Consider the following 17,298-nt stretch of genomic DNA (forward strand, 5'->3'; position numbering starts at 1 on the left):
CAACAACGTTCATTTTACATTTAAACCTATAAATAACAAAATCAGAGAAACTGATTTAGAAACTGACGTACTCTCTAAATTTTTCCAGAGCTGTATATATATATATATAGCTGTGCTGAACTCATCAAGAGTTAATTACTTGAATTTCTTGTCTCTTAATGTAAAGTTTGAGAGCATCAGCTAAAGTAAAGTAGTGAAGAGGTAGAGTTACAGGTATACAGCGAATAGTGAATATTTGAGTAATGTTCGAATCCAGATTATGAGAAGCAAGAACTACTCAAAAAAGTAAAGAAAAAAATATCCTCAAAGTATCCTCAAGTGCAGTCACCGCAAAGACCATAAAAAATGTTGTAATGATGAAACTGGCACTCATTAGGATCGCCCTAGGGAAGAAAGAGCTTCCCTTAATGAACCGCAATTTTAGTTTGTTTAAGTTTTTTCACTTTTAAGTTACTACATGATTCCTTATGTGTTCCTTTCTAGTCTGGATCACTTCACTATTCATTTACAGTGAACAATTAATTTTATTAATTCACAGTTCATCCCTGCTGCTATAAAATAATCTTAAAAATAGCTTCAATATTTCAGCTGCAGAAGAGCTATGATTAGGCCGGTCATAATAATTACATTATTGACTTATTGTACAATAAACTGACATGACCAATAATCAATAATATTTGATCAACGTGATATCGTCTATTGTGTTTATTTGTATGTGTGTTCACATATATGATGCTGTAGTAGGTGAAGAAAAAAGCATATACTTCCCAAATTATGATGAATTAAATCTGTTATCTTTAAAAGTATATAATTGATTGGTAACACTGTAAAATAAGGCTCCTTTACAAAGGGTTTATAAATAGTAAAAGGTGTATATAAATAATTATTAATTTGTTTATAAACCATTAATAAGCAGTTACAACACATACATAGAAAAGGCAACAGTGGCCTGCCATGTACCAAATAGTGATTCCACATTCGCTTATACTGTTAAACCTCAAAACTTACTACTAGATGCTTATCTCACTTTGTCTTTTCAATCAGTCACCATTAATATTTCTGTTAATAACTTTATTTATTTAACTATAATAACATACTGTATTAAATGACTGAACTGACTTTCTCTATTATTTTATTAGATATGTTAAAAAAGTTATTGTCACTGTTGTTCTTTCTATTTACATGTTGTAAGTGCTTATTAATGTTTTCAAAATGTTTATAACTTAATTTATAACCATTAATAAATGCTTTTATAAACTATTTATAACCCCTTTATTAAGGAGCCTTATTTTAAAAAGTGGTACCAATAGATTTGTTATGCTATTCTACTACTATAACATCAGTGGCATTTAATAATCTTAAAATGACAATAATATAATTTATCGCAATCATTTCTGGAACGATAGATCGTCCACAAAATATTGTTATTGCGACAGGCCTAGTTACGATACAATGAAAACAGCCCTAATGGACACCCTTGAGGGATACCAAACTCATAAACATGGGTATAAATAAAGCTCTGTATCTGTAGTTCACTATAAGTTAATGCTACACCTACTCTATCAGGTACGTCTTTTTTCTTCACCTCTAACGATGACCCAGGAAGTGAAATCTTCGAACCCTGAGCATGTTTTCCATCAGCAGAGCCCCGGGCAGAGAAAAGCTAGACTGACAGCATATCCATCCCTCAAACAAAAGCCCCAGCAGAGGCAGAAGAGCCCCAACAATAGCCTCTTTGTATGGAGATGCTACAATGCAAAGTTTCTGTTTTTTTTTTCTATTTTTTTTGAACCAGGAAACACGACCACACCAAAACACACACAAAAAAACACTGAGAAACGAGCGTCTGTTTGATTTCGAAAAACGTTAATATATTTTCTAATTCTTTATAGTGAACATATGCATCGTACATGACACCCACGTCAATCTTATCGGCAGCAACAATATCAACATTTTCTTCTTCCTCTGTCTGGAAAAAAAAGTTAGAGTGATGTCTATAAGATGCCTCTCGAAATAAATATTTCTTTATAAAATAATAAAACTTCAAATAAATATTCTTTACACTAAACAATGTGTTGAAATTAGAAAATAAAAGTTTTTTTCTGAGGGTTGCTGTACAATTTTACACGTAGAACTGTAGGAATAAAATTCAGTATAAGGTAAGGCTTTTGTAAGGCAAAAATATATACATATATATTTATATATATTTAGCAAAAAAAATTGATTGCTGTACATTCGAAAAGAATGTACAGCTCTATTTATATATATATATATACGTATTATATGTTTCATACATATATTTATATTTTTATATATATTTATGTATATAAAGATCTGTTGAGGCGCCTCTGGTTTGGCACGCTGCTTTTCACAGTTGAAATATGTACAAAAATATAAGATCTCTGAGAAAAGGAAATGTTTTTGCTAATTCACAACTTTAAACTTTCAACAAGGTTAGTTGGTAACATTTCCTATGAATCCTGTATTCATAATGCATTATATAACATACATAATATCTAATGACATATAGTTTATTATAACTATAATAGTATAATAACTCATTAATAACTATCTATAGCAACATATATAACATGTTATAGAAAATAAATATATATTTTCATAATAAAAGGTTTCATAATGCCACATTACTATGTATAATGTTCTTGTAAACATATATATATTTATATATATATATATATATATATATATATATATATATATATATATAACATATATAGCTCTGGGATAAAAAATAAGAGACCACTTAAAAATTAGGAGTTTCTTTGATTTTACTCATTTTTGAAAACCTCTAGAATATAATTAAGAGGAAGATGGATCTAAAAGCAGTGTGAAGAAGATCCAAAAGCAGTGTGTAAGACTGGTGGAGGAGAACATGATGCCAAGATGCATGAAAAAAACTGTGATTAAAAACCAACCAGGGTTATTCCACCAAATATTGATCTCTGAACTTTTAAAACTTTATGAATATGAACTTGTTTTCTTTGCTTTATTTGAGGTCTGAAAGCTCTACATCTTTTTTATTTTAGACATTTCTCATTTTCAAATAAATGCAAATAAATGACAATATTTTCATTTTTTGGAATTTGTGAGAAATGTTGTCTGTAGTTTATAGAATAAAACAACAATGTTCATTTTACTCAAACATATACCTATAAATAGCAAAATCAGAAAAACTGATTGAGAAATTGAAGAAAGTGGTTGGTCTCTTAATTATATTTCCAGAGCTGTATATATAACCTATATAACTTATATGTCATTATGAAAACTCTTTTTATAAAGTCACATATTTTTTTAATATTTTACCACATGTTATAAACATGTTTATAACCTGTATGTGGCTGTTACTATATATTACACTTATTATTATACAACCTTATAACAGTCATTATACATTATAAGGTTATATAAGGTATGTCTTATGATGCATTAAGTACACAGCATTCATAGGAAGTGTTACCTGTTAGTCTGAACAATGCTATCAGTTGTGTTACTGAACGTCAATAATGCTAACATTCTGGACTTCGGTGAAACAACAGAAAAAGAAGAAAAGGACTGTTGTGCCCTGTTGCAGGAGTGACAGCCAGCCAATCAGAGAAGATCTTCTACCAAGCAAGGGTCCTAAATCAAGCCTACAATCCATCCAGGGCAGGAAGGGTCATTTCCAACTGGACAGTCCTGGACAGTCCTCCTCGCTTTTGGCTGAAACCGCCCGCTTGCGTAAACACGTCCTGCCTTGGGAAGCTTCCCCCGCGATGACAAAGGGGAACAAACAATTAAAAACAACAAAGAACAAACAAACGTACTTCAAACTTCAAACACCGACACTCTCGTCGGTCCGTCGGTCCCCTCTCCCTCTCTTGGTCTACAGTGCCAAAACTACAATGTCAAAGAAAAGAACAAAGAACAAATGCTCAGGTTCTTCTGTTGTTGTTTCTTTTTTTATGTACTGTCCTTGCAGAGCGAATCTCCAGCATCCTGACAGCGGCATCCGGGCCGGTGGGCGCGGTCGTGACAGGCTTGACACAGTGCCAGGCAGCCACGGGCGGGGAGGTAACACAGCAGGCAGGGCAAGATGAGCGCCAGCGCGCCGGCTGCCGACCAGCGGACGCAGCAGTTCGGCTGCTGGCAGGAGAAAGGCTTGTCAGCGCAGACGTCCTCGTCGTCAGTGGAGCAGTGGTAGAACATGCCCTTCAGGCAGCAGGCGCAAGTCATGTAGTCGACGGCGGACTCGGCGGAGCACAGGCAGCGACGCCCGCAGAGCCAGCAGGCCGGGAGCGACCTCGGACTGCGGCATTCCTCGCACTTGCAGCGACGGCACCGGTCACACCGGTCTGAGTGCTGCTTTCCACTGCCGGCGCTCACAGTCAGAGGCTTCAACTCTTCTTTCTTGGCTTCGGAGCGCTTCGGTTGCGCTTGAACCACTTGCACCTGCTCAACTGCCGCCCTGCTCGCGTTTCCCAGAAGTCGCTGCTCCGAGGAGTTGCTGTAGGACCCCTCGCTGGTGCCGCTGGTTGATCGGCTTGCCGGACTCTGGGCAGAGTGCGGACCGTGCGGACCATGCGAAGAATCCCGAGAATCGTGCAAATCCCGAGTCTGCACATCTCTAGAGTGTCCAGAATCCTGAAAGTCTTGAGAATCCACAACTTCCCCAGAGTTCCCAGAAGACAAGGTCCAAGAACCGTCCTGCATCATTCCCTCATCCATCGTTGGACCAGAAGGTCGTAAGTCTGGAGTCCGGGAGCGAGCGGAGATAGCCACCGGCCCCTCTGTGTACTCATTGCTGACGTGAACGGTCCGGATCTGGTGCAACAGCAGGACCGGTGCTTCCCGTGCCTCCTCGCCGCCGTCTCCGCCGTCCGGCGGCCCGCTGCTGCCGCCACTTTGAGCTCTCGTCTCCATCTGTGCTCTGAAGAGGGGACTCTCCGGCACGCCGGGAACACATCTGAAGTCCTGCGGGAAGAGGAACAGAGTTTAAGTAAAGCCCAGCGTCAACGACAGAGACCCATGCAAATCACTACCAGCTTAGCCAACAGAAACGGCTAATGAACACGGCCATGCAAATCAGCTGTGCCCACACACTCTCCATTGTGCAGTAAAGCCTCACAGGGAAGATCAGGAACGCTACTGTGCCATGCCAACGGCTGGCCATCCAGCTCACACCTTTAATTACCTGTAAAACTTCACCGCCTTTAATTAAACAAGTGGGTGCAGTGCCCTCTGTCATTTTCTGTAGGTGTGCCACCTTTCCTTTACACACCTCCAAAAGTGTTTAATTTATCACAGACCAGTGTGCCAGCAGGTTACACTGAACCCAGAACATCTCATATCTTCAGAAAATGCCTTTACTATTGAAGTTATTGTCTTTATTATTGATGCCAGGGGCTAAAACCTTTCTAAACGAACTCTGAATTTGTCCTGGATGCACAGAACTCCTAATTTCACTGATAACAATTAGTTGGACAATTAGTTAGTTAACAGTTTAACCTTTAACGAGGCATAGGGGTAAAATAATATCACAATATTTTAAGGTATTTAAGCAACAAAAATAACATTATAAGAGTTTTAAACATTTAGTAGAAACAAGAAAATCTATTTGACTATTTTGTGAATAGTAATTTAACAAGACTTTGCTTTTGTATCATTTATTAATGGTGTAACAAAATAAAGAATTTCTTCAAAAATACAAAAGCAATGTAACAACAAAACCTAACAAAACTCTAAAGTGCTAAAACGCAGCATATTTAATGCAAGCATATACTCTGCAAAAAACAATAAGAACTTTTTTTATACATTATACAGTTAATAGCATTGCTTTGAAAAACATCATTATCATCATATGAAGTTTTTTTTACTGTAACACCCTTACACTGACTTTATGTTTATTTGGGTTTAGTATTCTAAAGTTATATAGAGTTAATTACAGATAGACACTCTCACTGATAACAATACTGCTAATAGTAACAATACTAACAATTCTAAAGCTAAACCTATTATTACTAAAACTGAAACTTCTACTAATAACACTGTTTAGTACTTAATAAACATGATTGGTTCTGGCCCAAAAAACACTAAAAAAGAATCATATAAGCAAATTGTATTTATTTAATTTTATTCTTTTAAAAACTTCCAACAAAAGTCCCATAAAATATATATTTGGATGATATATTGCCACAAAAATAATTGCGACAAACTATATTACTGTATTTTAAGACCATTTTATGCTTATATAATATAACTAACTACTATTAATACAAGCAGGGCTCATGTTTGTTTACTTCGTGTTGGATCATCTGGTGAAGCATTGCACCATTGATAATAAACATACAGAATAAATATAATATATAATATACTGTATTTTTTGCACTATAAGGCACACCTAAAATCTATTAATGTTTCCAAAAATCATCAGAGCTCCTTATAATCCGGAGCTCCTTATGTATGAATTCTACCAGTCAGGTATTAAGGAGCAGTAAATCCACTCTACTGAAGTACAGAGTTATACAGGAGTTTCAGTTTAGTTTAGTTTCCAGCACTAAGACTGGAAAAGCATTAGCATTAGCTGCTAACTGTGCTAAGCGCTAACTCTTTCACCATTCAGAGGTGAGTATTTTCGGTCTGTATCCTGCTGTTTACTTCGGCTAGCACTGCTGGAGCAGCATTAGCATTTGATGGCAAAAAAATACCATTAAAAAGTTGTGATGATAAAACTGGCACTCATCAGGACTGCCACAGGAAAGGAAGAGCAAGAGTTCATCAGGGTTCATCAGGGTTACCAGCCTCAGAAACCACAAGTTAACAGCTCTCAGATAAGAGCACCTAAATGCTTCTTCACAGAGTATTTTGTATTCTGGTTTGTTTAACAATGTTTTTAAGTTACTACATAATTCCTTATGTGTTCCTTCATAATCTGATAGATCACTTTATTACATTATTAATACTAAAGGTTATATTTAATGAACATATACTGAAATCATAATTTTCCCAAAGGCCAAATACCATAAACCAAACACATTTGCGCAGTTCCTCCCTAATTTTTCATCATTGTATCCTCAATTAGGCCTGTAATTATAATTACACCATAATTTTTTTCTATTTTAATATTTATAAAATTGTAATTTGATGGCATTTGTTTAGATGATAGGCTCTCCTTCACAGTGCTCACTGAAAATATTTTCCTCAGTTTATGTGATTGTAATAGAACCTGCCTGAATTTATCATCACAATAAATATATGCAGCTCTAAAAAAAACGCCACTTAAAAATATTTTTTTATTTTACCAAATTGAAAACCTCTGGAATATAATCAGGAGGAAGATGGATGATCACAAACCATCAAACCAAACTGAACTTCTTGAATGTTTGCACCAGGAGTAAAGCAGCATAAAGTTATCCAAAAGCAGTGTGTAAAACTGGTGGAGGAGAACATGATGCCAAGATGCATAAAAAATGTGATTATAAACCAGAGTTATTCCACCAAATATTGATTTCTGAACTCTTAAAACTTTATGAATATGAACTGGTTTTCTTTGCATTATTCTGTTTTGTACAACTGCTAATCCTAAGCAGCATTCTGCATCAAAGGTTTAGACATAACTTCTCATTAAATGTTTTGCTTTTTTCCTACATAGCAAATGAATAGTAAAGTGATCTATCAGATTATGGAGGAACACATAATGAATCAAGTAGAAACTTAAAAATGTTAAACAAACTAAAATACTCTGTGAAAAAGTATTTAGATGCTCCTATCTGGGGAGCTGTTAACTTCGCTGGTAACTCTGATAAACTTATCCTGTACAACAGAGGAAACTCTCACTCTTCCTTTCCTGGGGCAATCGTGATGAGTGCCAGTTCCATCATTATATGGTTTTTGATGGTCTTTCAAAGTCCTTGAAATCCGTCTTTTCAGATTGACTGACCTTCATTTATATCAACTCTACCTCTTCACAACTTTACAACTGATGCTCTCAAACATATTCAGCACAGCTGTTAACTGAAAGCCTGAATTCCAGGTGACTCTACCTCATAAAGCTGACTGAGAAAATCCAGCAGAGATGTACAAAACTGATCATCTAACCAAGAGGATCTACTTTATACTTTATACTTTATAAAACTGACAAATAAGAAATGAAAATTGAGAATTAAAAAGCCCTGAATAAAAACAATTAAAGAGTCTGCTGTAGGGCTGCACAATATATTGTTACAGCAATGATGTCATGTATCATCAAAGCAACATAACAGGAAATGGAAAATTCACACTATTTATTATGCATGCTGTATCTATCAAAGGCAGATTATATTTGCATATCATCAATTATTTTACTTAAATGTTTGACAGTATATCAGATATTATTGACTTTTAGTAAAATCTGGCAATACTTATTGTATTTGTTTATATTGCAATATATATTTCAGAAGGAAAACAAGCACAATGTTTTTATTTCCAACATACCGTACACTCCCCCTGTCTATATTGTCAAAATATGCAGTCTTTATATACAGTCCGAATATATAGTCTACATATACAGTCCATTTATACAGTCTACATGTACAATCCATACCAACAGTCCACATATACAGTCAACATTTGCAGTCAACATAGAGTCTAAATTAACAGTCCATATATACAGCCAATATATACAGTCCATATATAGTCAATATCTACAATCTATATATAGTCCACATCTACAATCCACATATACAGTCAACATATAATGTCCACATGTACTGTCTATATATAAAGTCCTCACATACAGTCCACATATACAATCAACATATACAATCATTAAACAGTCTATACATGCAGTTCACATATACAGTCCAAGTATAGTGTCAACATATAGTCCCATATATGCAGGCCACATTTTATAGCTTTTCAAAAGTAAAAAAAAAAAACAGGAACAATCTCTGATTGTACTATATTTAATACATAATTTGAACACACCAACCATCACTTATACTTTAGCAAAATCTCTTGATGAATTGACCAATAGGAATTATCCAAATTTACCCGAAATTAACTCATTTTACATTGACTTCCATTGAAACTAAAAATGATTTATATCTCTACTGTGAAGCTGCTGTTTTGGAGACACATTTTTTTATTGGTCAGCAACAATATACAGTCCATACACACAGTCCGCATATACAGTCCACATATATAGTCTATATACACAGTCTGTATATACAATCCGTGTATACAGTCCATATCTAAAGTGCAGTCCAAATAAAGTGCACATATACATCCTAAACACAATCTGCATACACAGTTGACACAAATAGTCCACAAATACAGTCCACATATAGTCTATATTTACAGTCCTCATATACAATTAATATACACAGTCCACATATACAGTACAGTCCATATATAGTCCACATATACAGTTCAAACACATCCCACATACAGTCTACATTTACAGTCCACAAATACAGTCCAAACTAAATCTGCAGTCCACATACATGAACCATAGAGTCCACATATACAGTAGATATACAGTATACAGTCCATATGTACAGCCCCCACAGTATCTGCATATACACTCCACACAAACAGTCCAAATATACACTCCATATATACAGTCCATACACACAGTCCGCATATACAGCCCATATATACAGCCTACATAAAATCTGCATATACAGTCCACACAAACAGTCCACATATACAGTCAATATATACAGTTCATGTATAAAGTTTTCATATATATTCCACATTTACAGGCCAGGTGTTTAGCCCATGTATACAATCCATATATATATAATCTACAGTATAGTCCATATAGAGCTAAAGTACAACATATAAAGTACAGTCTGAACAGAATCCAAACATACATTTCATATATACAGTACAAACACGATCAACATATTTAGTCTACATATACTTTTCACATATACAGTACAGTCCATATATACAGTCCAAGCAAAATCCACATACAGTCTACATATAGTCTAAATATACAGTCTACATATACAGTCCAAGCACAGCCCACGTATATTCAGTCTAAATACAATCCCTACAATCCCCATATATTATCTACGCACAGAGTCCACATACAATACATATATAAAGTCTATATAGACAGTGTACATATGCAGTCTGCATACACATTTTGATCATTCTGTTCCCAATATAGAAAACGATTTTATATTTCTATTAACTTTAAAATGAGGAACAAAATTTAAAGTACTCATTGGGAAATGGAACTTGTTTTGTTTGTTTAATAAAATAGCTTTTATTTTGTGAAAACTATGTTTGTCTATACTAACATTTGTGACATGACAAGAAAAATGTTTGCATATGTCTACCTATGCAAAAATATAACAATTTTAAATATTCTGTTTACATATTCTAGTACACATGAGCATATTTTTAATATCACAAAAATTAAAGGTGTTTTTGGCTTTACAAAAATAGCATATTTTTTAAATTCTGTGTTTTTATGATGTCACAATCTCTAACTAATTTACTAATTTATTAATGTACCATCCCTATTTTGAATTCACATTTTTTTGTGATTTCAAAATAAAAATATACATAATCGGTTCTAACCCTAGAACACCCCAATTTTTTCTTTTTTTGTAATTAAGCTTTTCAGGTTCAGTCAATAACTGTGAATGCTACAAAATCCAGTGTACAAAAACATTGCATTAAACTACATTTTAGTATTGTAAACAAATATTAATATATCGTAAAAATATATTGTAATATTATTGTTTAAAACAGAGAGGGGGATTTTTAGCAAATAATTAATTGGTTAACAGCTTGTAGCTGGTAAGTATCAATAGAAATAAACTGAATTTTGAAAATGGATTTTAAAAAATTTCAATTTCTATACTCTTAGTCTGTAGTAAAGCTGTAGTGCTAAAGCAGATTAGTGTTACTGCTGTTACTCTCTACTGCAGCAGCAGTTACACACTTACACACACAGCATATTCACACTTTCATCATTATAATAACCAGAAAAGGACACAGATAAAACACAGCAAACTCTGTAACTATTAAAAGTAGAAGTATTTCTTTTCTTTAGAGAAATTACAGATACAGAAGCCAGAGAGCGGTGAGTACTGTTTCCTACACCTTCAAATAAAGACTCTTGGAAACTGAAGAAAAAAATGCTACAGGAAGAGTCACGTCTGGCTGATCCACACGGAAACAGCAGCTTTAGCCTTTAGCTCTTTAGATTAACATGATTAAGGACTGAGTCTCAGTTTCAGCAGAAGAAGAGAATTAGAATTAGAGTTAATCGGACAGGTGAAAAACTGCAGTAATAAAGTCATTAATAAGACAAAGATAAAATAATAAAAATGATTGTCTGGGTTAAACAGCACTGCAGCTACAAGATGACTAAACAATAGGGGTGTTCTAAAACTTTTGACCGGTAGTGTACATTCATGATTATACATAATTTGGTGGGGTTTTACACATTTACATACAGGGTTTATACACTTTTTAACTATCAATTTCCATGATTTTTTCATGCCTTCAAGACAAATTTTCATGACCATACGACAATAAAACCAAAAATCAACTAAAACTATTATCAAAATTGATTATAGTAGGCCTTAAATAAAATCAGATAAAATGTCTGAATTAACTTTAAGATGATGTATTTTTTTTCTTAGCTCAAAATAGATTTTCTTCATCGATAAACTGAAACACAAAGATTTGAAACCAAATTTCCATGACTTTTCCAAAACTTTCTGTGTATTTATATTTTTATATTTTTCCAAAACTTATCCAGGCCTGAAAAATAGTATTTTTAAATTCCATGACTTTTCCAGGTTTTTCATGTTCGTACGAACCCTGTACATATATCCACCTGTGCAAAATTACAAAATTATAGATTATAGAATTATACAAAAGCTAAGTATTTACATAGATCCTCTTATATCTGTGATGACACAAAAAAGAAAATAAATATATATGTGCCATTTATGTTAATTCTTTGTTTTTGTGATGTGACAAATTTTAATCCATGCACAAATTGATCACTGACCTAATGGGGCTTCTGTATACACATCAGCCAAGCCAATTAAAACAGTGCTTATTTACATATTTATATCAGTTTTAATAATATAGTCACAAAAAAGTGTATCTAGAAAACAAAAGTGACAGAGCAAAATTCATTTTACTGTAAATTCTGTAAACTAATTCTGATTTGTTGGGAGTTGTACAGTGACCCCAATACATGAACTCTGACAGAGAGAGAGATCATGAACGATAGAGCGAGATTCAGTAAACAAAGCCACTTTTATAAAATCATTTACACCATCTCAACCACCTACACAAGACCACAGTGACAGTGATCAGCTGTACAAAAAACATCCATTTTTAAAATTATAATAAGCAGCCAATTTTTTTAATGTTCTGTTTTAGTGATCATATTTTTGGCTTTTTGATTTGAACACCATCTCAACCACCCAAACAAGACCACAGCATCCACCGCCTGCTCCAGACTCCTACACAAATCAACAGTGAGGGTCTTCTCCCAGAACTAGAACCAGAAGTACTACAAGACAACATCCACCTCTACAAAAAACTTAATTTTCAAAACTGTTTTTGAAGTGAATCAATTTGCAAAATTAAACACCATCTCATCCACCTAAACAAGACCACAGCGACCACCGTGACAGTGAGATATTTTGAGCTGTACAAAAAAAAAAAATAATTTATGATTTTTTTTATATGTATATAAAATGTTTGAATGTTCTGTTTTAGTAATCATATTTTTTGGCTTTTTTTTTTCGATTTGAACACCATCTCAACCACCTAAACAAGACCACAGCAACCACTGCCTACACAAATCAACATCTGTCCTCTTATATACTAGTGTGGGTCTTCGACCAGCACCAGAACCAGAAGTACTACAAGACAACATCTACCTCTGCAAAAAGGTAGGTTTTTTTTACTACTATTTTTGAAGTTAATTAATTTGCAACATTAAACACCATCTCAACCACCTACACAAGACCACAATGACAGTAAGATGTTTTCAGCTGTACAAAAAATAATCAATTTTTGAATTTTGCATTTTTGTAATGTCACAAAAACCAACACATTATAGATTTTTTTAATGTTCTGTTATAGCGATTATATTATTGGCTTTTCGATTTGAACACCATCTCAACCATCTAAACAAGACCACAATAACCACCGCCTGCTCCAGACTCCTACACAAACCACCATGTGTCCTATTATATACAGATATAGGTATATATATGTTATATACCAGTGGGTCTTCTTCCAGCTCCAGAATCAGAAGCACTACAAAACAACATCCACCTCTGCAAAAATAGGTCATTGTTGAATTTTTAGACTTTTGATGTGATTAAATTTGCAACATTGAACACCATCTCAACCACCTAAACAAGACCACAGCAACAATTTTTTTTTGTATTGTCTTAAAAACCCTCACATAAAAAATGAATGTATGAATGTATGAATGTACTGTTTTAGTGTTTTTGACTTTTTTATACAACATGTTGAACATCAGTTCAACCACCTGGAAAAGATCACAGCAACAACATCATCTCATAAACAAGGCCACGGGTACAGCGTAATTTGTTTTTGGCTGTACAAAAAAACTATTTTTAAATTTTGCATTTTAATAATGTCTCAAAGAAAAAAAAACAACACGAAAAATTGCTCATTTTCGAATGTACTTTTTTAGTGACCATATTTTTGATGCAGCATTACAGTGTAAACACCATCTCAACCACCTAAACAAAACCACAGTGACCACTTCCTGCTCTAGGCTCCTACAGAATCCATACTATCCCATTATATATGCAAAAATAGATAATTTTGGGATTCTTTGTTTCTGTGAAAAACATTTAGGTTAATCCCTGTGAGCAATAAAAAGGTAAATTTTCCAATTCTGTGTTGTTGTGATGTTGCTTTTTGATGCAACATTATTTGCAATGTTAAACACCATCTCAACCACCTAAACAAACCAAACAAAATTGAAATAAACTAAACAAACCCGGACATAATAAATAGATAATTAAAATATATTTTTTAATACTGTACTGTTTTAGTGATCATATTTTAGGGGTTTTGATGCAACTTTATTTTCAATGTGGAACACCATCTCAACCACCTAAACAAGGCTTTTACAGAACTAATTATATATGCAAAAATAGTCCATTTCCGAATTCTTAATTTCTGTGAAAAACATTTAGTTTATCCCTGTAAGCAAAACAAAAGGCTATTTATTTATTTTCAATGTTTAACACCATCTCAACCACCTAAACAAGACCACAGTGACCACCGCCTGTTCTAGGCTCCTCTAGGCTCCTACAGAACCCATTATACAAAAAAAAGGAAATTTTTCAATTATGTGTTTTTGCGACGATGCTTTAAGATTACTTTTTTGACTTTTTGATGCAACTTTATTTGCAATATTGAACACCATCTCAACCACCTAAACAAATCAAACAAAACCAAAATAAACTAAACAAACCCGCACATAATAAACCAGCACCTAACAAATAGCCCATTTTTTATTTCCAATTTTACTGATCATATATTTGGCTTTTTTATGCAACTTTATTTTCAATGTGGAACACCATCTCAACCACTTAAATAAGACCACAGAACCGAATATGCAAAAAAGGTAAATTTTTCAATTACGTGTTTTTGTGACGATGCTTTTAGATTACATTTTTGACTTTTTGATGCCAGCATTGCAACTTTATTTTCAATGTTGAACACCATCTCAACCACCTAAACAAACCAAACGAAACCAAAATAAACTAAACAAACTTGCACATAATAAATAGCCTATTTTTGAATGATAATATATATCATAGTTTTTGCTTTTTTGTGTTTGAACACCACCTCAACCACCTAAACAAGACCACAGAGACCACCGCCTGATCCAGAATCAGAACCAGAACCCCCATCCGAACTCCAGAAGGCCCAGACTAGCATGCACGAGCCCCCACCCCCCACTCAGACCCCCAGAACTCCCCGGTCTCGAGCTCACCGTGGTGTCAGCGCGCGCCTCCGCTCCGGCTGGTTCGCTTACAGCGTAAATCCCGGGTCGCGCGCCTGGGCCGGAGCTCGCTCCCCCAGTTCCATTCACAAAAACAGCGGCGCGCGGGGAGCGGAGAGCTCGCGAGGGCTCGCGGAGGATCCGGGGCGGGAAGAGCGGCGCGCGAGATCCGCGAGGAAAAAAGTTACAAAGTTTCGAACAAAAAAACACGCGGCGACTTTTAACACTTTTCTCCCCCTGCACAAACTCCTCGCGCCCTGTGCGCGTGCGTGTGTGTGCGCGCGTGTGTGTGTTTTCTTCTACTTTCCGGAGGAGGAGGAGGAAGGGTTTATGCTGTAAATGGCGTCATGTGGGAGAGGAGGAGTGTGTGTAGAGGGGGTATGTGTGTAGAAAGTGTGCGTGCAAAGAGAGAGAGTGTAGTAAGTGTGTGTGCAGTGAGTTTGTGTGTAGATTATGTGTGTGTGTGTGCAATGTGTGTAATTAGTGTGTAGTAAGTGTGTAGAGTATGTGTGTGTGCAGTAAGTGTGCAGTCTGTGTGTACAGAGTGTGTGTGTGTGTGTGTGTAGAACAGAAGAGCTGTTGTCCCGGAGGATATATCGCATCCGGTCTCGCCTCATTGGCTCTCCAAAGACTCCCCTCCCCACCTACCCACCCCCCCCCACCCCCCCCCTCCCCTCTGTGGGCCTGGAGAAAGAAAAAAGTCCTGAAGTTCATTTTTGATTTTTTGGATTTGGTGATGTCATAAAAAAGAAATATATTTGCGAATATACAAAAATAATTACAAACTAAATGCAAATTGTTTAGTTAATTAACCGTTGAAGACAGACAATTAGCCAAGTTTTTGTTTATATCAACATTTTTGGAATTTTTGTTTTTGCAATTAAAAGTCACATCAATATTTGGCTATACCAAACTTCTATAAAACATTTTTAAGTTGTTGAAGACATTAAGATATTTTTGGCTAAACAAAATCGACCAATTTTTCCAAAACACATTTGCATATATCCACTAATTTTTAAAATTTGCTGTTGATTGATTTGTATTGTCAATAAAAAAAGTTATACATTTTTGGCTAAACTATTTTTTTTTTAATTAACTGTTCAAAAGGAATTCAACATTTCTTGGTCTCAAAAACTCAAAACACATTTGCATACATCCACTTTTATTTAATTATCCATTTATTTTATTTTATGTTTTTGTTAAGTCATAATAAAAAGTCTACTTTTAACTGCTCACAACATATTTTAGCTAAACAAAGTGACCAATTTTTATTTATTTATTTATTTAATTATGTATTTTTATGTGCAGTCACATAATTCCATAATTCCATAATTCACACATCATTTTTTTTTTTGTTTTGTGATGTCACTATGATAAAAAAGACACAAATATTTTTGGCTATACCAGAATAGTACATTTTTCAAATAACTTTTAAAGATGTAATGTGTGAGTAGTGTAAGTAATGCGATGCATGTGCTGCATTGCAGAGGCATGCGATTGTTCAGAATGTCCGGTGCAGAATGTTCAGGGGGAAGTTAAGTTGATATGCACGGCTGTACAGTACAGGAAGTCTGAAATGCGTAGGTGCTGCAACATGCGATGCACGATTCAGTAAAAACACTGTGTGATATCTGTGGGTCACGAGACACAGAAGATCACTAGTATTGTTTAAACAGACAGTGTAAAATGTGATGCATGTATTGCGACCACTTGCATCACGTTTAGGCTGTTGATTTCTTGCGATGAAAAATCTGTGCAAAGCAACAAATAAAAACAGTTGCTTTAAACCTGTGATTTTACAGGTGGTTTCTATGGTGGTTTTAGGTGGTTTCTTGGACATTGCTAACTATAGCTTTCTAGAGAGTTGCTTTAAAGTTGCTAAGAAGTTGCTTTAGCATCACAGGTTTTAGCTATGGTATCCCAGGAGGTTTCTATGGTGTTACTGGGTGGTTGCTATGGAGTTGCTAGGAAGTTACTCTTGCATCACCAGGTTTTTGCTATGCAGTAATAAGTAATGGCTATGATATACCAGGAGGTTCCTAAAATGTTACTGTATGGTTGCTATGGAGTTGCTAAGGAGTTGCTCTAACATCACAGGCTTTTGCTATGCAGTACTAAATAATGGCTATTATATCCCAGAAGGTTTCTTTGGCGTTACTAAGTGGTTGCTATGGAGTTGCTAAGGAGTTGCAATAGCATCACTGGCTTTTTCTATGGAGTACTAAGCAATTGCTAAGTTATTCCGGGAGGTTTCTATGTTGTTACTGGGTGGTTGCTATGGA

At 35.0% G+C, this 17,298-nt stretch overlaps 1 protein-coding gene across 1 annotated transcript; it reads right to left on the reverse strand.

Annotated features, from left to right (window-relative positions):
- Window positions 1-1,845: 1,845 nt before the first annotated feature.
- On the reverse strand, window positions 1,846-15,566 carry LOC125785951 (protein sprouty homolog 2-like). Its single transcript, XM_049470151.1, has 2 exons — window positions 15,008-15,566; window positions 1,846-4,971 (listed from the first exon to the last, which is right to left on the reverse strand). Exon 2 carries the CDS (start codon window positions 4,918-4,920, stop codon window positions 3,961-3,963), a length of 960 nt encoding a protein of 319 aa, XP_049326108.1. The 5' UTR covers window positions 4,921-4,971; window positions 15,008-15,566; the 3' UTR covers window positions 1,846-3,960.
- Between the last annotated feature and the right edge of the window lie 1,732 nt (window positions 15,567-17,298).

The sequence above is a fragment of the Astyanax mexicanus genome, chromosome 21, assembly GCF_023375975.1.
Source record: "Astyanax mexicanus isolate ESR-SI-001 chromosome 21, AstMex3_surface, whole genome shotgun sequence".
Taxonomy (NCBI): domain Eukaryota; kingdom Metazoa; phylum Chordata; class Actinopteri; order Characiformes; family Acestrorhamphidae; genus Astyanax; species Astyanax mexicanus.

Excerpts from the sequence above, each read along its gene's own strand:
- LOC125785951 (XM_049470151.1), bottom strand. The coding sequence starts at position 4,920 with ATGGAGACGAGAGCTCAAAGTGGCGGCAGCAGCGGGCCGCCGGACGGC.